At 41.5% G+C, this 23,834-nt stretch overlaps 1 protein-coding gene across 1 annotated transcript in view; it reads left to right on the forward strand.

The window, feature by feature from the left end:
• MED12L (mediator complex subunit 12L) overlaps positions 1-23,834 on the forward strand; it is a 393,053-nt gene that overhangs the window by 17,817 nt on the left and 351,402 nt on the right. Inside the window, exons 2-3 of the mRNA XM_027772371.1 lie at positions 16,634-16,738; positions 22,392-22,583. Coding sequence (XP_027628172.1) covers positions 16,634-16,738; positions 22,392-22,583 — 297 coding nt within the window. The remainder of the gene's footprint in view (positions 1-16,633; positions 16,739-22,391; positions 22,584-23,834) is intronic.

Genomic DNA, 23,834 nt, shown 5'->3' on the forward strand with positions numbered 1-23,834 from the left:
GACGGAGAGAGAAAGCACACTTTCCCTCCAATGGGGCATGGAGGGAGTTCCCTTCTCTCCCATTTCTCCATCCTGCTAGGATTTCAAGCACATGCGCACAGACACCCAGCCTGTTTTTAAAGCTGCTGGGGCTAGAACTGGAACCCCCATTGCCTTGTGGGATCTTCCTTAACTACTAAGCCACAGGTGGCCAGGAAGTGATAACTTTGACTTCTTTACAGACCTCCCTCCTCCTTTGAGAAAGGAGTGAGACAGAATTTACATGGAGTTCTCCCTTACCTTGAATTTTTTTCAGGCATTTCCAGAGTAGGTTTGAATGTGCCAAGCTTTTCCTCAGCAAGAATAACTCAGCCTCCAACCCACATCCAGTGTGCTGCTGCTCAGCTATGCAAATTCCGCCTTGTTGTCAATTAAAATTTGGTGGAATTTGCTGATTCCCTTTTCCAGCCATTTCATTCATGGATTAGTATAATGAGGTTGTTGAGATTAGGACCATTGAAGACATAGGCAGAAGTGAAGAACTAATAAAAAAAATGTATTTTGTCTGAACTGTTGTTGGAATTTCATGCTGGGATGTGAGTTTACTTAAAGGTATGGAGGATCTATCAAAACTATGTCTGAGGCAGTGCTAAATAATTTATGATTCTCCTGAGTTCTGCAAGGAAGGTTAATATTGACATTGCTTAGGGTCTTTTATTAAAGTTTTAAAGGATCTTTTCTTTCTTTCTTTCTTTCTTTCTTTCTTTCTTTCTTTCTTTCTTTCTTTCTTTTTTTTAAAAATAAACCTCTACACAGTGCTATGTTAGTAAACAGTATGGAAAGTAGTTTGGGGGTCAGAGTTGTTTTTACTCTTTGGCCAGTTTTAGACTAAATGTCAACTCCTTCTTGAGAAAAGATTCTTTGTGAATTGGAGACACTATTTACATTTCTTCTACTCACATATGACGTTTGTTTTAAAGTCATTAAATAATTGAAATGTTGTTTGAAATGATATTTTCATTTACTTGGTCTTTGAAATGTGCCTCCCACTATGCTAGGTGATAATGGAAGTCGGTAGGAAAGAAACAAGTCGCCTTCTTCCCATCTAGAATGGCACTTCTCGGATTAACTGGTGAAGGACCCATTTTTTTTTTTTTTTGAATAAAGCTAATTTCTAATCTGTTGCACACTCATAAGAACTAGGTGATAAACATGGGTTACTAGAAAAATGAAATGCCACTTGAATGTAGTGGCAATTTCAAATTGCTATGAAAGTTTCCACTCACACACTTTCAATTTTTGTGCATTTCTTTTGAAGATCCGTCAGTCTCAGACCACACTTTGAGTAGCTGTGTGCTGTGAATTAAGATTCCATTTGCTCACATTAAATAATTCTTGAAATGTCTAATGGATTAGTTTTATTTATTTATTTTAAGACTGAAGAAAAAAATACATTTGATATGGTGTATAAAGTATCACATTACATATAATAGTCAGTGTTTATTGATTTATTCTTAATTTGTTAGATAGTACGTGTGCTTGCTGGACAGAGTCAGAGTGAGGAAAAATGAGAGAGAGAAAGCACCCCTTGAGAGGATAGCCACACCACAATCCCTTCTCTTCCATGCTCCTCTCAAGATTTTGGCAAACATGCGTATGTGCCTGCAGTGTTTTTCCAGCAGCCAGGTCCAGGAGCTGAACCGGGAAGTCAGCTATGTGCTATCCTGCACCTTAACCACCATGCCACCTAGCTGGCTTTCCAGTGTTTATTGTGTTGATTATTCTGAGTGCTTAATGTGTTTGATTTTATGCCAACCTCACATCATCTCTGGGCTGGGTACTATTATCATCATCTCCTGTGTACAGATGAAGAAACCAAAGTATGGGGGACCAGCTTGTGATGTGGTGATTAAGGCGCTGGACACTCTCACATGGCTGACTACAGTTTGAGTCTCGGACCTGGCAGCTAGCTTTCTCTCTTTCTTTCTGTCTCTGTCTCTCTCTGGTCATGTTAAAATACATGAATGAGTAAATAAAATCAAATAAAATAATTCCTTAAAAAAAAAAAGAAACCAAGGTATAGAGAAGTATTGGATTTTTGGAAAAGTTATTATTGCATTTTTACCTAGAAAAATATGTCATGACTTTCCTGGCAACCTAACACTTAGCTTGTCTGAGGTCATTTTGCTGCATAGGGATGGCGTTGAAGTTTGACTTCTGAGCCTGAGCTGAAACCATTCCGCTCTATATATAGTGAGGCTAAAAATGCTGTATGAGTCCAGAAAAGAAAGGGTTGGATGTTGAGGGTTTCACTGGGAGATGTGGAGTCTGACAGGTGGAATCTGATTGAGGGGGAACATGCTGCACCCCTAGAGGGGTCCTGGAAGGTGGAGGAGGGTGCTTCTCCAGGTCAGCCTTGGTGGAGCATCTCCTGGAGGTCGAGGAGATTGGGGCATGGGGGTGGTGAGGAGTTCACATGCTTCTGGTGTCAGATTTATCTCACTAGCTCATGCCTAATACATCCAGTGGGGGAGAGAGTAGAGTCCAGGAGGCTGCGAGGGAGGCAGCTCTAGTAACCAAAGCATGAAATGAAAAGAGCCCGACTGATCAAGGCTTTAAGTAGGACTGGAGAAGAATTGGCCATCAGTGACATATTGGTCAGAGGACATGAAATAAGAGAAAAGAGTGTGGAAAATGCTCAGATGTCCCGAGACAGGTACAGCTGGGATCGGAGAGCTTCTTGCTTGAGGACCTCAAAGTGACCCACTTTTGTGCTCAGTCTTTAGTGGTATGACAGGCATTTGAACTACTTGGTTGCTGAATTGGAGTGGCTATTCAGGTCCCACCCACCCTGTGACTTCTAACTGGCCTGTTTACTTGAAAGTCTTATTACTGAAAGGACCTGCATGCCCTTGGTTTAAACCACTTCTCTGGTGCTTTCAATCTTGCTCTAACCCTGTTATTGGCCTCCTTGTGGGCTGCTTTGCTGGTGGTAGATCAACAGAATTGCTTGGAAGATTTACTAAGCTCCGTGGAAGAGGTGGGAATGAGACACCTCCTGAAAATAAAGAATGGAAGCTGAGAGGTGTTAACAGAGGTTAACTATTCAGACCCGTTTTTCTAAGACCGGTTAGGGAAAAGTTGTTTCCTTGACTCAAAATGGTAGGTTTAGCCTCTGTTTTTTGAGCCATTTATCTAAAACAAATGACAAACAACATCACCCCCCACTACCAGCGAAAAAGAGAAATCCCTTGTCTTTTCTCTCTCCTCTAAGCAAGAAGGATGTTTGACTTAATTTTTCCTACAACCATATAATCTGTCACCCAACACGTTTTCCTTCTTTCTAACTTTTGAATTTGTGAAACATTTGGTGAAAATCATTCTTGGTCTCCCCAAAGCTGACTTCCTCCAGAGTATAATGGAGGGTTGGGTAGAAGGATTGGTAAGATGAGGCTCAGTACAGGGTAAGTGTCACAAATTAACTGTACTGTTAACCTCAGAGGATGGAAACCATGACTTGTGTTTGCCTTCTCTGTTCTCAGATCACCCAGTGCACTTGCACTTTAAGTATTAAGTGAAAATAGGATTTAAAGGGAGCATTTGCATTAAATAAGCTTGCAGTGTGAGAAATGTATAGGCTCATGACTTACCTTTAGCATTGACGGCTCTAAAGAGAAAAATTTATCTTTTGAGACTGCCTTAAATGTAATTCTGGGAATGTTAAACTAGCAGACACCTTAAGTCCCCTTCTCTTCTTTATGAATATGCAAATCTAATAGTTTAAGTATTTTTCTCCTGCAGTTTTTCTAGAATTTTTCTGAGAGCCCTATCCAGGTGTTTGATATCTGAGGGTGACGTGCATTTGAATGTGATTTGAATATGAATTAATGGATACAATTATTTAGCTAGGAGTGTAGTAAATGCTAAGTATATTTAGATATAATTGGAATCAAAGGGTCCCCCACTTGAAAGTGGGGGAGGAGGAACTGCCTGCTTCACTAGGCCACTTCTCCGTAGGGTGAGGCTGTCACGGGAAGTTGGCCCCTCTGAGCACTGCCTGTGCTCAGCGTGTCGGCCGTGGTGGATGTTCCTGAGTGCCTAGTGGTGAGCACAGCCACGCGCATGGTTCAGGCGGCTGTGCTGGCCTTAGGAGAGATCTGAATTATGATGACTGGGATCCCTTTAGAACGGTGCTTATGTGTGCAGTCCTGGCTGATTACATCTCCTGTGAGCCTCACTCCTCTTTCCGATAGGCATGTGAGATGGGTGAATTCCTCTATTCACGGGACTAGGATTCCAGTGTAAGTGAGGAACCACTCTGGGCTCTCCTCTAAGATCTCACTGTCTTGGAGGACACTTTCAGTTTTGGTGTCTCACCCTGTAGGTCACTTGGCTATTCTGAGGGCAGACACAGATGTGCTGCTTAAATGCCAGAGGGCGTTGCTATTACCATGACTTTTTTTTTACCCCTCCTTTTTGCGTGTTCTAGCTACAGATGTGAAGGTAGCACTTACTGTTGTTTGTCAAGATCATGGTCTCCTCTCAGGTCCCCCAGTGATTGACAGTCTGCAGGTGTGATTTGGATGTGGGTATTAATAGCGATACAGATGATGGTGGATGTAAAGAGCTGACTTTCAAATGTGACTTTGATGCAAACATGGACCTGGAGCTAGAGATGTTGGCAGGACTGAGAGAAGGATAAGGTTGCCTTTCAGGGCAGTCCGGCCTCCCTAAGTCTGACCCTACCTTTGGCCCCTTTGCAGGAGACTGTTATCAATGCTTTTTCTTCTAAGTATTTCTGGCAGCAATGGGGAACTCTTCATTCACTCCATCCCTTTTTACTTTGGAGAGGGTTTTGCTATAGGGCGCATGTGCTCTCCAGACAGACAGAGACAGAGCGAGAAATCACCCCCTGGGGGGATGACCCCACCACAGTCCCTTATCTTCCATTCTCCTCTCGGGATCTTGGGTATGCATGCACACGCGCCTGGCATGAGTTTAAGTCACCAGGTCCGGGACTCGAGCCATGGTTGACTACGTGGGAGTCCAGCAACATAGCCATTATGCCAACTGCTGTCCCCTCTCCATCCCTTTTTTAAACTTCTTAAACAGGTATTAAGTGACAGGTCAGGTAAAGGAGATCCAAATAAGGATCAGTCCCTTTACTGCGGTGTAAGAAGGCCTAGGCGTCTGCTCATGCAGAGCCTGGCGATGTGGCTTCTCCTAGCTGTTGTGGACTTCGCAGTGATGGTCTCCTTGCTGCTGCCTGAGAGCTGGGATCCTGATTTTAGGGGGCAGTCTCCATGAAGGCTAGAGGAAAGCTCCGCCTCCCCTACATGTATGCTTTATTTTTCTGGGGCTGCCATAGCTATGTACCAAGTACTGGATGATTTAAAGCAATGGGAATTTATTCTGGAAATTTATTCTCTCACAGTTCTGGGGGCTACAAGTCTGAAACCAAGGTGTCAATAGGGCCACACACCCTCTCAAGCCCCAAGAAGAGGATTCTTCCTTTCCTTCTCTAGCTTCTTGTCCCAGGTGTTTCTCAGCCTATGGTAGCATAATTGCAATCTCCTCTGCTGCTTTAACAGTGCCATTTCTCTTCGGTGTCCCTTTTCTTATGTGGACATCAGTCATATTAGATTAGGACCCACTCTCCTGATCAAGTATGACCTTGTTCTTTGATGATAACTGCATACCTTTCCCTATAGGGTCATAGGCACAGGCACGGGGTTGGGACTTTGGTAGGAGGGACTTCAAAGGCTTAGGGAAGACATGGAATTAAAGTATGAGTTTATTGTGGTGTAAAAAGTTTTGAAAATCCAGGGCCAGCGAACGGACATGAGTAAAGCGTCTGGATCCCACATGGTCGATTGCACAGTTCGAGTCCCGGACCTGGCAGCTTGAAAAACACCCTAGGCATATGTGTGTGAAAGAGAAGAGATTGCAGTGTAGTCATCCCCCCTTGGGGGTGCTTTCCCACTTCCCCTCTCTCTTTCTCTCCCTGTCTTAGGTACACATGCCCTATAACAAATTGGAAAAAAATAAAGTTTTGAAATCCACATGTGGTTTTCTTATAATACATATGTTACGTGAACTTTTTTGAAGATCCTTGGTGTGTTTTGGGGACTCGGTTCTATCCCTAACAGTGTCCTGTCTCCAGATTCTCCTTCACATGTCCCGGCTTGGTCTGGTACTGGATGTTGGTTTCCGAGTTCGAGGTTGGGAGGTCACCTTCTGTTTTCTCAGGGACTTCTAGCTGTCAGTACCTCCCTGTCCTCCTGTTGCGTTCAACTACTTCCTTCACTGGTTTCTTTCTGGTTCACTAAACATGCACCAGGCTCTTAGGTCAGTTTCTTCCCCGGCTTCTGAGGTAAAACACTCTGGGTTTTCTTCTCTCCTCTCTGCCCACACCACCTGTCTCCTTTGAAGTCTTTTCCTCCTCTGCTTGGCCGTTAAAATCACCTGGATTTTCCCTTCAGTGTGTCCTGGGTCCTGTCTAGTCTTTCTTCACCCTCTGGGTGGGTGATCTCTGCCATCCCTAAGCTACAGTTACTACCCGTGAGCAGGCAACTCCCAACTCGAGACTTCCGTATGCTGTGTCTGAGTGCCTGGGAGAAATTTGTAACTTGTCTGATACCTCCAAGTCTGACGTGTGTGCCTGAACTTGTGATCTGCGCACCGCCCCCCACGACGACCTCCCAGCATGGCTGTACCCTACCTTAGCGATACTTCCATCCAGGAGTCTGGGGGGAGGCCTTAGTCTTTTCATTTCATCCAACAAGTCAACATGAGTCATCCTGAGTTTCCCTCCTAAATATCTCTCCTAACCCTCCTTCTCTTCCCCTCTGCCACTGCCATCTTGGTTCAAGTTACCATTTCCTGACATTTTGGCTGTTAAGATAGTCAGCGAAATGGTAGTCCCTACTCCCATATTCTCAGCCTTCCATTTAGTCTGACCCTACTCTAATCAGCTGTCCACACTGCTGACTTAATTCAACCAAGTTAGTATCAACCCTTTGCTTAAAACCTTTACTGTTCTTATGATCCAGACAGAAGTCCTTTTTCTTGGGCCGGAAGATGGCTTGGAAGCAGCCCTCCCAGCCCCACTGCTTCAGTCTCAGCTCATGCTGGGAACCCTCCTCCTGCTCTGCGGTGACAGTACTTTCCTTAGTACGGATGTTGTACACGATCGTCCTGTTGTCTTCCCTCCTGTTGGGCGTGTGCACACACGCACATAATCCACCGATTGTTATGCCTTTTGATTAATTGATCCTTTTATCAATGTGAAATGCCCTCTTTATCTTTGATAATGTTACTTGTTTTGTAGTTTATTTTATCCCATGTTAATACTGCCACTCTAACACTTATGTTCATTGTCTGGATGGAGTATATCTTTCCTCCTAGTTACTGTCAGCTTACCTGTCTCTATATTCAAAGTACATCTTTATATTTAAAGTACAGTACATAGTTGGGCTTTTTTCCCTTTTTTTTTTTTTTTTTCTGATATAGGGCATGTGCACTCTCAGGACAGAAAGTGAAAAATCACCCCTCCACCCCCCTGGGATGGGTGACCACACCACAGACCTTTTTCCTCCGTTCTCTTCTTGGGATTTTGGGCACGTATGCTCAGGCACCTGACGTAAGTTTCAAGCTGCCAGGTCTGAGACTTCGACCACGGTCGACTATGTGGGAGTCCAATGCCTTAACCGCTATGCTACCTGCTGGCCCCAAGCCATTTATTTATTTATTTATTTATTTATTTATTTATTTTTCATTCTAATAAGCACTGTCTTTGAACTAGACTCTTGATCCATGAATGGTTAGCATTTCATGTAATTATTGATATCTACTACTTTATTTATTTTCTCTGTTTCCTCCTTTCATTTGGATGATTAAGTTTCATTTTTTATAATTTTAATTGACCAATTGGAGTTTTTTAAGGCTTTGCCATAAGGTGTGTATGTTCACCAGATAGAGAAAGAGGGAGGGAGGGAGAAAGAAATCACCTCTCAGGGGGATGGCCATGACACAATCCCTTCTCCATTCTCCTCTCAGGATTTGGGACATGCACGTACATGGTGCCCAGTGGGATTATCAAACTGCCAGGTCCAGGATTGGAACTGTGGTCGTCTGTGTGAAAGTCCAGGGCCTTTACCACTGTGCCATGTGCTGACCCCACCAATTAGATTTTAGTTATATTGCTTTATATTTTTTAAAAAAATTGCTAGAGTTACATGCAGTAGCCAGAGAAAGACACACAGAGAGAGACAGAGGGATACAGCACATCCCAGTGGAGTGTGCTCCAGGCCGCAGTCTCTTCTCCATTTCTATCATGTCTGGGTTTTTGGCACACACGTTTTTCAAGCTGGGACTGGGATTCAAACTACTGTTTACCATGTGTGTTCTGGCTCATGTATTTTTTCCCCCAGCGATTGCTCTAGAAATCCTAACACATAGCCCTAACTTTTCAGTTTGCTAATAGTTATGTCGTCTCACTTTATGCGAAATGTCAGAACCTTGCCACTGTACAGGCCTTCTTCTGAAAGTTAACTCATACTTTGTAGTCAGAGCTCAGCTCAAAGACCTCTTTCTCAGGGAATATATATATATATTTTTTTTTTGTCTTTTAGACAAAGACAGATAAAAAGGGAAAAATCACCCCTTAGGGCGGATGGTCATGCCCTATTCCCTTCTCTATTCTCTCAGGAATTTGGGCATGCATACACATGCACCTGGCATGAGTTTTAAATCTTGGGGTCTAAGACTTGAACCACGGTCAACTATGTAGTAGTCTAGCGACATAACCGTTCTACCATCTGCTGGTCCCTCCAAGAGAATTCTTATTTGACTTCTCAGACTAGGTTAAGTCTCCATTATGTCTTTCTAAGCATGGAGAACTTCTCCTTGGTACATTTTATGCTTGTAATTTCTCCCCATGGAATCCTCAGAATTTAGCACAAGGTTGTATATGTAATTATTTGTTAACTAGATGAAGGGGAGCGTTGAGTTATGGTTTGAAAAATGCAAAAGATTTCATGATAATGTACCCACCAGGGGATGTAATGGCATGACATACAGCTTATAGGTTGAAAAAAAAACACAAAAAAACCCAAACAAACCAGTGTATAAGGGATTGCATATTAAATATAAAAATAGAAAACAGTCACAATGAGGGGCTGGGAGGTGGTGTGATAGTTAAGAGCACTGAACTCCCACGTGGCCAACCGCGATTGGAGTCCTGGACCTGGCGGCTTGCTTTCTCTCTTTCTCTTTCTCTCTCTCTCTCTCTCTCTCTCTCTCTCTCTCTCTCTCTCTCTCTCTCTCTCTCTCTCTCTCTCTCTCTCTCTCTCTCTCCCTCTCTCCCTTTCTGGTCAAATTAAAATAAATAAATAAAGAAAGTAGTTCTTTAAGAAAAAGGAAAACGGTGATAATAAGAGTAGCTACAATTTATAGGTTACTTAATAATGGACCAGGCTAAACTTTGCACACTCTAGTTTATGTCATCGCAGCCCTGTGAGTTATTCTTGTCACTTTTCAAACAAAGCAAACAAGGTACAGAGAGGTCATTCCCTTGGTCTTGATTATAGGTAAGGACTCTGCATTCAAACTCCGATCCATTTGATTCTCATACTAACGATGAAAGCCAGACTGGAACACCGAGCTTGCAGGCTTTAGACGCCAGTCCTAGGTAATCGTGTTTTGAGTTGGGACTAGAGTTGGGTGAAGAGAAGGCCAGAGATGTTCCTGACGATCTGTAGCGTGTTTGTGCTCAGTGCTGCTTCAGCTTCTTATGAGGGTGGGAACGGGGTGCCTTCTGAGGCCCTGGATAGGGGAATGCAGAGGAGGAAAACATGTCAGGAAGACTTATCCAGGGCCAGAAGGCAGGGTGGACAGAGGAAGAAAGATGTGTGAGGAGCAGTGGCTGGATCCTGTCACCACAGCAGCCATGGTTGGAAGGGTGAACTGTAGTACTTCAAGAGAAGGAATAATTGTGAGACATGTTTTAAGAAAAGTATGGATAGGATTGGTTAAGGACCAGAGGTGTGAGGAGTGAAAGACTCTTACCTTATTTTCTCGGTCATTTATATCTACTCGCTTTAAGTGTTTTGCTAAATGACCATTAAGTATATCTGTGTTGGAGATTATTGTTGCTCAGTGTCTTAATATGGGGTCTGCAAACCTCAAGGGTCTGAGAGAATGATCTTCGGAGAGAGAAATGGAGAAGTCTAGGAAAAATAAGTTATAAAACTGATTTTTAATTTTTTTTTGTACTGTGTATGACCTGAGCTAATTCAGACTTCCAACTAGTATATAAAAGGATATTTTTCTACTTCGGTGGCATTATCATGGACATTTCTGTCCAATTTATTGAATGATCATTGAGCTACTTTGCTCGATGTGACTAGGTAACCAAGGAAATGGGGTATTTCCAAACATTCTGTGTTAGATGGTGAGGCGGGAGGAGGTTGAGAGTGAGCATATGTGTGTTTCTCTGTGTCTATACCTGCCTATGTGTTTGGGTGCTGTTTATCAGCTTTTGAGATGGCCATTGAAAATTGTGCTACCCTGAACTTGTAAATTTTGAGTTACAGGTCAAGTATTTTCCAATCCAGCATTAAACCATTGTCACTTTCCTGATGAAACATTATACTGAAATTAAAAGATTGTGTTGAAAACGATCCAAAACATAAAATCATTCTCTTAAGTTCAAAGTAAATGCATGAGATTTATGGATGTATTTGGAATTTATCCAACTTATCAAAAAGGCCCAGTGTTTCCATCAACGAAGAGTATGAAGATGCAGAGTGAACACTGGCCTTCCATGTCCACCTGGGTTATTTTCTAGGCTTTTGTTTCTGTTCTTCTGGGTACTTGCTTGACTAGAATTGCCTTAATACTCGTTGAAGTGAAACCGTTGACAAGAGGTCTGAGAGTGGATCCTCCTTTCTCCCTCTGCTGGTCACTCTGGGACCCAGTTTGCTGCAAATCTGGTTTGGTGCATGGCTACTCTAGGCCCCAGGGTGAGGCCCTCATGGTCTCTTGGCTGAGTAAATATGAGGTCTGGAACATGTGTGTACAATTCTTTTGCTTTGGATGCTGTTAATGATAAACACATTTAGAACTGTCTCTGAATTCATGCTTGCCACTCCCTCTCAATAGTTATTAAAAATATTTTACTTTTTTATTCCCCACATGGTGCAATGGAAAAACTTTTTCACTGTTTAATTAAGAGTCCTTTAATGGCTCAGCACTGCCGATCCCGTGCCTGGAGCACAGCCTAGGGATGAGATCCCGATTTACTGTTGTGTGTGCCTCCGCATTTTTGCAGTCTTGTCTTACCTTTGCAAATAGGCAACATAGCAGTCCATGGTTCTAGTATATGAATGGTTGGGCCAGTAGGTGGCGTGGTGGCGAAGGCACTGGATTCCCACATAGCCGACCCCACTTTGAGTCTCAGACTTGGCAGCTTGTGTGCATTCACAGAATGCTAGGAGGAGAATGAGGAGAAGGGATTGTGACATGACCGTCCTCCCTGGGGAGTGATTTCTCACTTTACTTGTCTTTGGTGAGCACATGTGCCCTATGGCAAAAACTTCAGGGGAAAAAAAAAAAGGAGGAGGATTATTGATTAGGCGTAGTCAGAGCAAGTTGAAATGTCTGTGAGGATAGGCATTGTAAGAATTTTGGTATTTGATACCTTCTTTTATTTCAAAAGATCATTGAACAGTTTTAAGGCTCGAGCAAGATAATTTTTCCTTTTTTAAAGCACTCCCCAGGGGGGATGACCACACTGCAATTGTTTCTCCTCGATTCCTCTCTCGGAATTTTGGACACTCACACATTTCTGCCTGATTTGTTTTTCCAGCCACCAGGTCCGGGACTCAAACTATGCAATCTGCCATGTAAGATCCAGATGCCTTAACCATTGTGTCACCTGCCTGGCTCTGCAAGAGAAAGTTTTTGTGTACATCATAGATTCTGGCTTGGAAATTTAGAGACAAACTATTCCAAAATTTGGATTCTCTCTCTTCTATAATATTTTTACCTGTTTAGACTTCACAAAAGCCCTCAGAGCAAAGTGTCCTAAAAGTTTGTTGTTTGAGTTCATGTAACACATAAGACTTCTTGGTCTGAACCTGATGGTGCCCAATGCCATGAAGTATCCATGCCCAAACCAGCTTTTCAAACGAGAGTCTACAGACATTTTCAGGTTGGAGAGAGTAGTTTTCTTTAAAAGGGATCTATGGACTTGTTACTGGAGTTTGAGAAACACTGTCTAAGCAAGAAAGTAAACACTCTGGAATCTCAATCTTCTTTTTTTTTTAAAAAGAATGATTTATTTAATTCCATTTGTTGTTATTATTCTTTTCATTTGACCAGAGAAAGACAGAGATAAAAAGGAAAAGCAAAAAGGCAAGCCGCGCCAGACCTGGGACTTAAACTATGGTCGGCCATGTGAGAATCCAGTGCCCTTCACCACACCACCACACCAATGTTATTCTTAACTCAATCTTTTCCTTCCTTCCTTCCTTCCTTCCTTCCTTCCTTCCTTTCTTTCTTTCTTTCTTTCTTTAAGAGGTTTTTGCTACAGGGTACATGTGCTCGTTAGAAAGAGACAGAGAGTCAGAAAGTGGGAAATCACCCCCTTGGGGGAAAGCCAGGCTGCAATCCCTCCTCCTCCATTCTCCTCTTGGGATCTTGGGCACGCACACACACGCGCCCAGCATGAGTTTAAGCCACTGGGTCTGGGACTCAAACTGTGGTCAACTACATGGGAGTCCAACAACACAGCCATTATGCTAACTGCTGGTCCCAAGGACTCCCATTTTTTGAGGTTTAGTGTACATACTTCAAGTAGTGAGTATCTAATATAGTATGCTTGAGTGTTTTATTTTAAAGTACTTAATAACTTTCTAAAAATTTTAGAGTGAAAACCTTATGTTAATTTTTAAAGAAAAGTATTGGTGCAGGTAAGTTCGTATCAATGAGTTTCATTTCAGACTATGAGAAGAGATGCAGTAAAATACATGTCTTCAGGATGGTGGGTTGGGCTTGTCTAGATGGAGCGAGAGCCACTGCTGCTGGCGATCCAGTGGAACATGAACGTAAATAAAACTAAGGACCTTGAAGCCACAGGCTAGTGACTCATGATAATTACTCGAAGCAGTTTATCATGCACTTATTTATTTTTTAGATATAATATTTTTATTTATTCGTCTGTTCATTTATTTTAATTTGTAATTACAAATTGCTCTAGTGTGTGTGCACTTAGCAAAGAAAGAGGAAAGGAGCAGAAGGTAGCTTCATTTACTCAAACCTCTCCCCCTTATTCTTTCAAGTCTGTATTTTAGGAACTTTGATTTAATGTCATAAGGTGAGAAAAGGATCCCCCCCTGGGGAGATGGCCATGCCCACAGTCCCTTCTCCTCCATCCTCCTCTCAGTATTTTGGGCATGCACCTACATGCATCTGGTGTGTTTTTCAAGCCTTTGGGTCTGGGACTCGAACAGCACAGATGGCCATGTGAGATCCAGCCGCCTTACCGACCATTGCTGCCAGCTGGCCCTGGACGTACATTGACTGAGCACCTGCTGTGTGCGCTGTGTGGCAGGTGCTGCTCTAGGGGCCTAGCGTGCATCTCCAGGTCTCGTGCACCCTGCCTTTCGGTGGGGGAGATGGACAGTACCTTCAGACAATTGTAGATTAAATGTTCACTTGTTTTAGATGTTAAGTGCTATGGATTATTGGAAGATCAGGGATGCTGGGAATGAAAGGGAATGGGCCAGCAGTTCCAGTTTTAAGTAGACACTTCTCACCAAGAATGAGAAATCAGAGCAAAGGCTTCAGGTGGCCAGGTCCTAGATGGATACCAGGAGAAAGAGCAATCTAGGACGAGGGAGCAGACGTTCGAGGGCCCTGGGCTTGAGAATGTCCAGCTGGCATGTCTGACCAACCACTCGGAGACTAGTGTGGTTGGTACAGAGTGAGCAAAGAGGAGTGTGGCTAGGGATGGGGTTAGCTTGTGCCCTGAGTAAAACAGGGAGTTACTTCAGGTTTTGAGCAGAAGCAACAAGATCTCCCTTGAGTTTTAAAAGACTCACGCTGGTTTCTGTGTTGAAAATGGCCTTTAGGGGGCCAGAGTAGAAGCAAGGAGGAGTCTAGTCAGGAGACATGGCACTGCCCATCCGTGAATGATGCAAAAATGTTAGTGAAGAGTTGTCAGATTCTGGATGTATTTTTGTGAGATTTAGAATGGGAGATTACAACAGTCTGAGAACTCCAAGCTCCCAGTGACACTGTGTGGCTCCTAGTTTGAGGGTGATCTGATGTGGGAACACAGATGCTAACCCTGGTTCCATGTCGTCCTCTTTCTGGGGATTTCATGTGTGAGTATGGGCTGAGGCATGTCTCCCCAGGCTAGTGGTGAGCAGTCAAATACAAGGAGCAGCTCACAGAGTCAGTGTTAGTTTAGGATAAAAATGGAAGAACTGGGTGTGGTGGCGTGTGTTGTAATTTCATGAGTTCAAGACCAAGCTGGGCAATGTAGTGGGGCAATGTCTCAACTAAACAGAACCAACAAGTGAAGTAGCTCTAAATGGAACTAACAGGAACAGAAAGCTTCACATATTTCATCTTGATTAAGGCAGGAAGTACTTTCAGTGAAAACGTATGCTGTTACTCAATTCATGTTTCTTGTAATGATCTGGTGGTAAATCAAAGATAAATGCATATTTAATTTTCTTTATATATTCCATTTTCTCATCCTATTGCCCTCATCATCCCATTTTATTTATTTATTTATTTATTTTTTAGAGAGACTTTTGCTATAGGGTGTGTGCACTCACTGGAAAGACAGAGACAGAAAGTGAGAAATCATCCCCTGGGGGGATGGCCATGCCACAATTCCTAATCCTCCATTCTCCTCTCAGGATTTTGGGGATGCATGCACGCATGCCTGGCGTGAGTTTTAAGCCACTGGATCGGGGACTCAAACCGCGGTTGACTATGTGGGAGTCCAGCAACATAACCATTACTCATCTTCTGGTCCCTCATGATCCCATTTGTATTCTCTACTTTCTAGACTCGGAAACGGCAGGATTTTCCTTAGTGCATTTACTTTAAGTGGACTGAAACCTTTCTGACTTAAAATATACATGATGTCACTTTCAGATAACTAATTTGAAAATGTGGGAGCAGTTTGAGAAATACGCTGGTATGAGCATGCAGCTCATCTTCTGTGCAGATCACAATTTCAGTGACCTTCTGTGCTTGGAGGAGACGCGATTACCTTAGAGCTGTATTTCCTGCGGTGGGGTCTTTGGAAAGCTCTCCAGAATAGCAGCCCGCCAAGGTATACGTAAGAGCACATATAATTAAGTAAAGTTACATGGCGTGTCTCCAGGAGACCACGTTTTAAGCCAAGGTGACCTATTTAGACTTCGGTTGGGTGCTTAAGTGTCATAAACTATTTTGTATTAAGGCTTCCTGATTAATCATAGCAGTGATTGTGATCAGTGGCTTTTTGTTCATTCTCTATTTGCAGCAATTTCTTGCAAAGAATAAGTGTATATTCTCGTTCTTGTGCTGTGGTTAACATTACCCCAACTGTCACTAAGACCAGCGCTTGGTTTAGAGTGAAAGGAGCAGAAGGAAGCTTCATTTACTCAAACCTCCCCCTCTTATTCTTTCAAGTCTGTATTTTAGGAACTCTGATTTAATGCCATAACTCTGATAATCTGGGCAGGGCAAGGTCTTTTTTTAAAGCCTGGGGCTATTTCTGATGTGTTGTGACCTTGGACAAGTTTTCCTATATCTCTCTTGTAGGAGATCTTTTTAAGGAGAGTAAGGGTTGCATCCACATATTTTTAGACCACATTTTCTTGAGGCATGTGTTCTTTAGTGACATGGTATCATGGAAATTTCTCTTCCCAGTCAAGGATTTAGAAGATAGTATTTCAGAGGTGGTTATGGCCAGTTGCTGTACAAGCTTAGTGAGCCTCGCTTTTCTCACATGTTAAATGGGCATGAAGAGGGAGCCATTGGCTGTCTCAGAGCTGGTCAAGATCCAGTGAGCCAAAGTGGATGAACTTTGCAAGCTCTCAACATCCCTTTGGTTATGATTATGGCGCTGTGTGGTTATAATTCGGGGGTTTTGTGGTGCCATGTGGTTATAATACTTCTTAGGAACCCTTCATTTCTGTCTGACTTACTGTGGATCTTGAATAAGTGGGCTGAGCCAGCTTTCTGGGTGTAGGGACTGGTAAGAGAAGAGAGTCAAGCTGTGGGCTCTCAATACAATTTTAGATCAAAGATCCTATGAGTTCATATCCCCTCAAGGGGATTTTTGGCTCATTTTCTTCTTTTCCCAACTTACAAGTTAAAAATGTTTAAATTTATAAAGACATTCAAAGAATAGTATAAAGAGTACCTGTATACCCTACACCCAGTGTCAACAGCTGTTCCCATTTGGCAGGTTTGCTTTATTCTGGTATCCGTACATTGGTTTTTAAACTTCAGTTTCTGCTTTCTTTGGTGATCGCCATTTCAACAATTCTCTTCTACAGTGTAGAATGACTTGGCCATCGCTCAGGCCACGTGAGTTTAGGTGAAGCTTTGCCACCCTCTGTTTAACCAGCCTTTTCTCGCACAGGATGAACTTACTGCTGTGAATGTAAAGCAAGGCTTCAACAACCAGCCAGCCTTCACTGGAGATGAACATGGCTCAGCCAGAAATATTGTGATCAACCCGTCAAAGGTAACACTAATTGTCAGTTTCTTAAACTTCTAAAAAAGTGTATGTGACACCCTTGACAGATAGTTAATGCTGATAAATCAGTGTTAAGTAAGGCACAATTCATATTTAGAGCCCCCCCCCCCAAATATCCTCTACACTGTATTGTATTGTATTGTATTTGGTTGTCTTGTATCTTTAGTCCCTAATACAGTAGTGCTCTCCACCTTATCACATTAAAAAAAATTTTAATTTATTATTATCATTATTTTTCAATTTGTTATAGGGCATATGTGCTTATCAGAGACAGAGAGAGAAAGGGAAAATGAGAAAGCAAGCCACCAGGTCCAGGACTTGAACCGTGGTCGACCTTGTAGGAGGAGTCCAGCACCTTAACCACCATGCTGCCTGTTGACCCATATCACAGTTTCTTTAAGGGCATCATGCCTGCTGGTTTAGAAGAATCCAAACCAATTGTCTTACATTCTAGTCCTGTGTTCTAGATTCGTTGAGTTGTTTACTTATGACAGGATTCAGTTAAACATTTTTGGTAAGAAGACCACCTCTTACTGGGAGGCATGGAATATCAGTTTGTACTCTTATTGGTCATACTAAGTTTGATCGCTGGGTTAAGATGGTGTCTACCATCTGCCTGCATTGGAAAGGCAGTGATTTCTACAGAGTGAATACTCTATTCTCCAGTGAAATTTCACCCAATGATTTTCTTTCTTTCCCCCCCCCCTCCAGTTTTGCTAGAGGGCATGTGCACTCACAGAGAGACAGAGAGAAGGAAAATGAGAAAGCATAAATCCCCCCCCGCCCAATAGGGGATGACCATGCCACAATCCCTCCTCTTCATTGTCTTCTCAGGGTATATACACCCACCCAGCATGCTTTCAAAGCTGCCAGGTGTGGGATTCAAACTGTAGTCAGCCACGTGGGAGCCACCTGCCCTATCTTCCATGCCACCTGCTGACCCTCACCCTATGATTTAGTATCTGTTGATTCGTGCTGAATGATTTACTTTGCTGGATTGCAAAATGCTGGTTTTCTAATTATCTTTTTTCATAAATGTCTTAGTTGCCATTCTTTTGTAAAGGGCTTCATCTGTACTGCAGTTTTTAGCATCACTTTGGATTGTTTTAGTATCACCTGTAGATCACTTAAAAAAAATAATTTGATGTTACAATCTGTTACCTCCATTTTTCATTTTGATGCTCAAGTTGTTCCATGTTTGGCCCCATTAGCCTGATTCCTGGTTATGTGTCCTCATTAATTTTTGAGTACTTCCTTTCTTTTGGAAAAATAACATATTCCACATTCATCTTTTTCTGCCCCAGCCCAGATCTGGACGGTAGGTCTGCTAAGAGCCACTGCAGTGCTGCTACTGCCAGGCCGTTTTAGTGGGCAGAGATGGGGACCTCTTTCTATCTTTGTCTGTCTCCTCTATCCCTTTCCCTTCCTTTCATTCTCTCTTGTTTACCTATCCATCTACCTGTCTAACTATCTAGTATTGCTATCTACCTATCATTACCAGTTCTAACCCAGTACAACAGAATTTTCTTTACCTGTTCCCATTCCGTATTTCACTCTTCTTTCTAAGTGAAAACCGTGGCTCTTGATAATATCAGCATATTTATTCATTTGCTCCATCTTGCAAATAAACTATATCTATGCCATTCCAACACTCAAGTTACTAATATAAAGTACATAATTTTCCATATTAGATTTTGTCCTTGGACTAATTTTCATTAAAAGTTTATAGTCAGAAGGTGTTTTCACGGATTTCTTGTATTTTTCTGTGTGGTTATATTATCAATTAGATATCTGTAAATAGAATTGTTTCTGTTTATATGCTTACAGAGTTTGATTTTTAAAATCCTTTTTATTTATTTGTAGAGAGTTTTGTTATAGAGCATGTATGCTCACCAGAGGAAGACAGAGAGACAGAAAGCAAGAAACCACCTCCCAGGAAAATGGCCACACTGTACGCCCTTCTCCTCCATTCTCCTCTTAGGATTTTGAGCATGCACATATGCCCAGCACAAGTTTTAAGCCGCCAGGTCCAGTCAAACCACGGTCGACCATGTGAGATAACCGTTATGCCATCTACTGGACCCAATACATAGATAAATTTTACAACCACAATTATGTGTGTATAACTTGTATTCTTCTGTCTCCATTGTGGTAAAACACACATAACATCTTTTATTTAACTAGTTTTAACTGTTGGGTTGTTGGAAAAGGCATGATGCATTTTTGCATAGAAAAATATAGAAAAAATAACATCATGACTTGTTCGACAACCCAATATATAGCCTTTGGGCTGTAAGTACATTTATATTATTGTCAACCATCACCATTGTCCATCTACAGAACTTTTTCATCTTCCTTAACTAATCTGTGTATTAAAAATAATACATTATTTTGTATGCGCTTTTTCTTATGGTATTCATGCTAGTAATAATTACTGGATAGATAACATTTCATCATTTATATACTATAATTGAGTGAAACCTCTATACATAGCAATTAGCTTGTTGCCGATTTCTCGTGGTGGTTTATAAAGAGGAATTTGTCATACTTGAACATGTAGTTTTTTCCTTTAGAACAAATTCTCAGAAGCATATTACTTGATTAGATGTATTAGTTTGCTTGGGTGCTGCAGATTAAGGTAGATTAAATAACAGAAATTGGGATAACCCTGTAGCCTAGCAGTAAAGGAAGCCAACCTCACATGGCCAATCTTGGTTTGAGTCTTGGCTCTGGTGACTTGAGATACACACCAGGCACTTGTGCATGTGATCCCAAATCCTGACAGGAGGAGGAAATGAGGACAAGGGATTGCAGCATGACCGTGCCCTTTGGGGGGGGGAGGGAGAGTGCTCACTTGCACGGGTGTTCTCTCTGGTGAGTGTGTGTACCCTCTGGTAAATATTAATAAAAAAAAAAAACAACCAGAAACTTATTTTGCCACCATCTAGATGTTAGAATCTAAGACTAAGGTCTACTTCCTTGTTTCTCCTGAGGCCTCTCTACTTGATCTGCAGATGGTCACCCTCTCGCTGTGTCCTCATAGTCTCTTCTCTTTGTACACTTTCCTTTAGTGTCTCTTCTTCCTTGTAGAAACTATTAGATTAGGGTCCCCTTCTGACCTTATTTAAAGGCCCAGTTTCTAAACGGTCACATTGGGGGTTAAGACTTCGACGTATGAGTTTTGGGGACATACAGATTAGTTCATAACACATAGTATGCATGCTTTATGTCTCTTGATATGAATTGCTGAACTGTTCTGCATTGTATCGAGGTGTTTTTTCAATTTGTTATAGGGTACATGTACTTGCCAGAGAGAGAGAGGGAAAGTGAGAAAGTGCCCCCCCACTCGACTCCTGAAAAATGGCCATGCTGCAGTCCCTTCTTCTCCATCCTCCTCTGAAAACTTTGAACATGAATGTACACATGCCTGGCGTGTCTCTCAAACTGCCAGGTCCAGAACTCGACTGTGTAACTGACCATGTGGGATCCAGCTACCTGCCACTGATTGACCCCATTGTATCCAGTTTTATATCAATTTAAATAACTGATTGAATTAATTAACATACACTGTTACTACTTTTCCTGTGACATTTTCTCTAGAACTCAAGCCTTCTGAGGGGAATTTGATTTTATAAATATAAAACGTATAAAGTATAGAGTAACTCCTAAACTTTTTTTCCATATGCATATTGAGTGAGAATTATTTTCGAAATGGCTTTGGATGGACAGAAGCAAGTGTTAGATTTAACCATATCTCTCACACCTTGTTTGAGACAGTATAGATTGTTGTAAATCTTTTGGAGAGCAATTTGGCAATGCTTTTTAAAATTGCAAAATCATGCAATCTGAATTCTGGAAATTTATTCTAAAACTCTACCTGCATATGTCTGAAATAACAAATGTGAAGGGGTATTCATTTTCATTTGATTTGTAGTTGCCAAATTTTGAGATAAATGCTCCAAATGTCCATTAACAGTTACTTCCTTAAATAAAATGGTGGTACATTCACGCAGTACATTACTACAATGGGTATCTCTAACAATGCAGAGGGAATCCGGCTCTCGGATATTTACTAAGCATGTATACAATGAGCTGGACATAAAGAAAAACGATCAATATGTGTTTGCCCACGTATATTCACGTGAACACTGGAAGGACTTGTAAGAAACTAATCAAACTAATCAGTTACTGGAAGGTTACAATGAGGTTGGTTGTTTAAAAAAAGAAAACAGAAAAGCTCAGACCTTTTTTTCTGATTACTCGAATTTTTATTATCATATTGCATCAACACACCAAGAACAGGCTTCTTATCATACATCAATTACAAACATCAAGTAACGCTAATTCACGTTAAAAGTAGCTGTACCAATGTTTTACCCTGGCAGATCGAATTGGCCGTTGGCTTCCAGCTGCGTTCCAACCTATAGACTAATTGTTTATTGACTCACGAGTATTAAAGTGATGATTCTTACTTTGCTTCACCAAAGTGATATTTTAATCATGGTTGTCACTATTTGTTAACCTTATTGGGGGATATTTATTAGCAATTATTGATTGCCTCATATTAATTTAAAAAATTCGTGGAGTGGGGTTATGATATGATACTTTCATAGAATTCTTGAAAATTCTAACAGGTTTTTTTTTTTTTTTTTGAAGGGTTTTTTTCTGTAGGGCGCATGCGCTCGCCAGACAGACAGAGACAGAGAGACAGAAAGCGAGAAATCACCCCCCAGAGGGGATGGCCACGCCGCAATCCCTTCTCCTCCATTCTTCTCTTGGGATCTTGGGCATGCACGCACACGCGCCCGGTGTGAGTTTAAGCCACCGGGTCCAGGACGCGAACCACGGTCGACTACATAGGAGTCCAGTGACATAACCATTATGCTAACTGCTGATCCCATCTAACAGGTTATCTATAGAGTCACTGAATATTTACATATTACTTTATTCCCTTACTTTTTTGGTCATCTTTTCTGTTCCTTTCTTCTTCCCTTGTCTGTCTTTAATTGATTAATGTGAAAACTGCAGAAGCACCCTTTGCCCCATTCAGAGTAGGTAACACTGGCATGCTCTTGAAACACTTGTGCTCATCAAAAATGTTGAATACCTAATTTAATTGAACCTTTTGTGATTTGCCATTTAAATGAATTAAGTTTCTCTAGACTCTTTTAAGAGCATTGAGTATAAATACAGTTTCCTTTCCAAAAATATGTATTGTTAAGATGAAACAAGAAGAATGATTATCGTGTGATTAGGAGGCTTTCTGGTCTTGTTTGCCCCTCTCAGGGCAAACATTCTCCCCTGATGGGTGTAGAACGAAAAGGGGAAAGTATAATCGAAAATTAGAGCAGAACCCTCTATCTTGAAATTTATTCAGGATGTAATTAATTTCATCTTACCAGAGATTTCCAAAGACTGTTCTTTTTTCTTTTCTATAACTACTTGTTAATAGTGGAAGTTACTATGTGAGTTTTTGCATCACATTAATATAAAGAAATCACAACTTTTAGCTTTTAGGACTTAAATTGTTCATTTATGTTCCACCGAACTATATAAAGACTTTCAATTAAGACAATAAAGATAAAATACTAATCTATAATACTTGCTCATTGTCTTGAAACTTTTTTTTTTCTTTTCATAGATTGGAGCTTATTTTAGCAGCATATTAGCTGAGAAACTAAAGCTTAACACGTTCCAGGACACCGGAAAGAAGAAACCACAAGTTAATGCTAAAGATAATTATTGGCTGGTTACTGCTCGATCCCAGAGTGCTATTCACAGTTGGTTCTCTGACTTAGCAGGAAATAAACCACTTGCTATTTTGGCAAAAAAGGTATCAAATATTTCTTATGTTTTAATTATGGTCTTAAGACAATGAAGCCATTTGAGATAATGTTCAAGTCTGTGTTTCTTTTCCCCTGTTCTCTCTAAAACTGGGAGCCTAACTGACAGGTGTACAGCCCCGGGTGTTTTCTGCCCACATACTGATTCCCCTTCATTTTGAAAAGTGCTTGGTGCCCAGCACATCTGTAAACCTAAACATTCCACATAGCCAGCAGTTTACATGGACTTAGGTGGACAAGATTTTAAAACGAGAACAAGCCATCAGTCATTTTTTCCCTATAAATAGTTTTAGTTTTCTTAGGAAGAGATATCCCAGATTCATTTAGAAGATCTTTGCTTTGAGGTTACTTCCTTGTCTTAAAAAGACTCATCCAAATGCTTCAAGCCAAGTCTCCTTCCTTCCAAGTGAGAAAAAGACTGTGATTCTGTGTATACTTGTTCTTCGGAAGAGTTTTAGAACAAGATAGGCAAGTTTATTCACAGCTTCTACATTTTTTCTTTTTTTAGTGGGGAACGGGTGGAGTGGGAGGGTCTTTTAAAGTCTTTGATCATTTTCCTCAACTAGGAAATCATACACAGATTCAGCCATCTTGTTGTCCAAGCACTATCTTTTGAAATTGAGGTAACAAACCAGATACCTCCCTTTTAGTCTGATCTCTTACTTCTTGGAACACTTTTGAAAACTCCCATGAGTCTTTTCTGACCTCCTCTGAAGCCCTTTAGTTTTAGGGGTGCCTATCTTCTACTCCTGGAATTAAGTGTTCATACCCATTTTAGAGGAGAGCTCTTTTGTTATTTTCTAAGGCAACTCTTTGAAAATAGTTTCTGTAGGTTCCCTTGGCCTTATATTTGCCTCATGTCATAATATTGTATTCCCTTGAACGGATTTCAGTGACCGAAGACGACTGAAATCGTTGAAAAGCACAAATGGCAGCTTTAACCACCTCTTGCCACTCAGAGCCAGTGTCTCACTCAGGCTGAACCAGGTAGCATTTCTTTTCCAGCGGTGAACACTAACCTTGCAGCTTCACTGTGGCCTACGAATTGCATCTGAAGGCCATATGAGTCAGAAAGCTTCTTTTAGTATTTGATGGTTTTTGACTAACAGTTCATATTTTCCCCATTGCCAGCCTGGCTTCTTTCTTTTTAGACTTTTGTTTTTAATAAGCTCTTACAGTATTTTTTTTTTTTTTTTTTTTTTTTTTTTTTTCTTACAAAAAGGAGTACAGGGGAGGCGATT

This window comes from Tupaia chinensis, unplaced genomic scaffold (genome assembly GCF_000334495.1).
Source record: "Tupaia chinensis unplaced genomic scaffold, TupChi_1.0 Scaffold000272_1, whole genome shotgun sequence".
NCBI classification, from domain to species: Eukaryota; Metazoa; Chordata; class Mammalia; order Scandentia; family Tupaiidae; genus Tupaia; species Tupaia belangeri.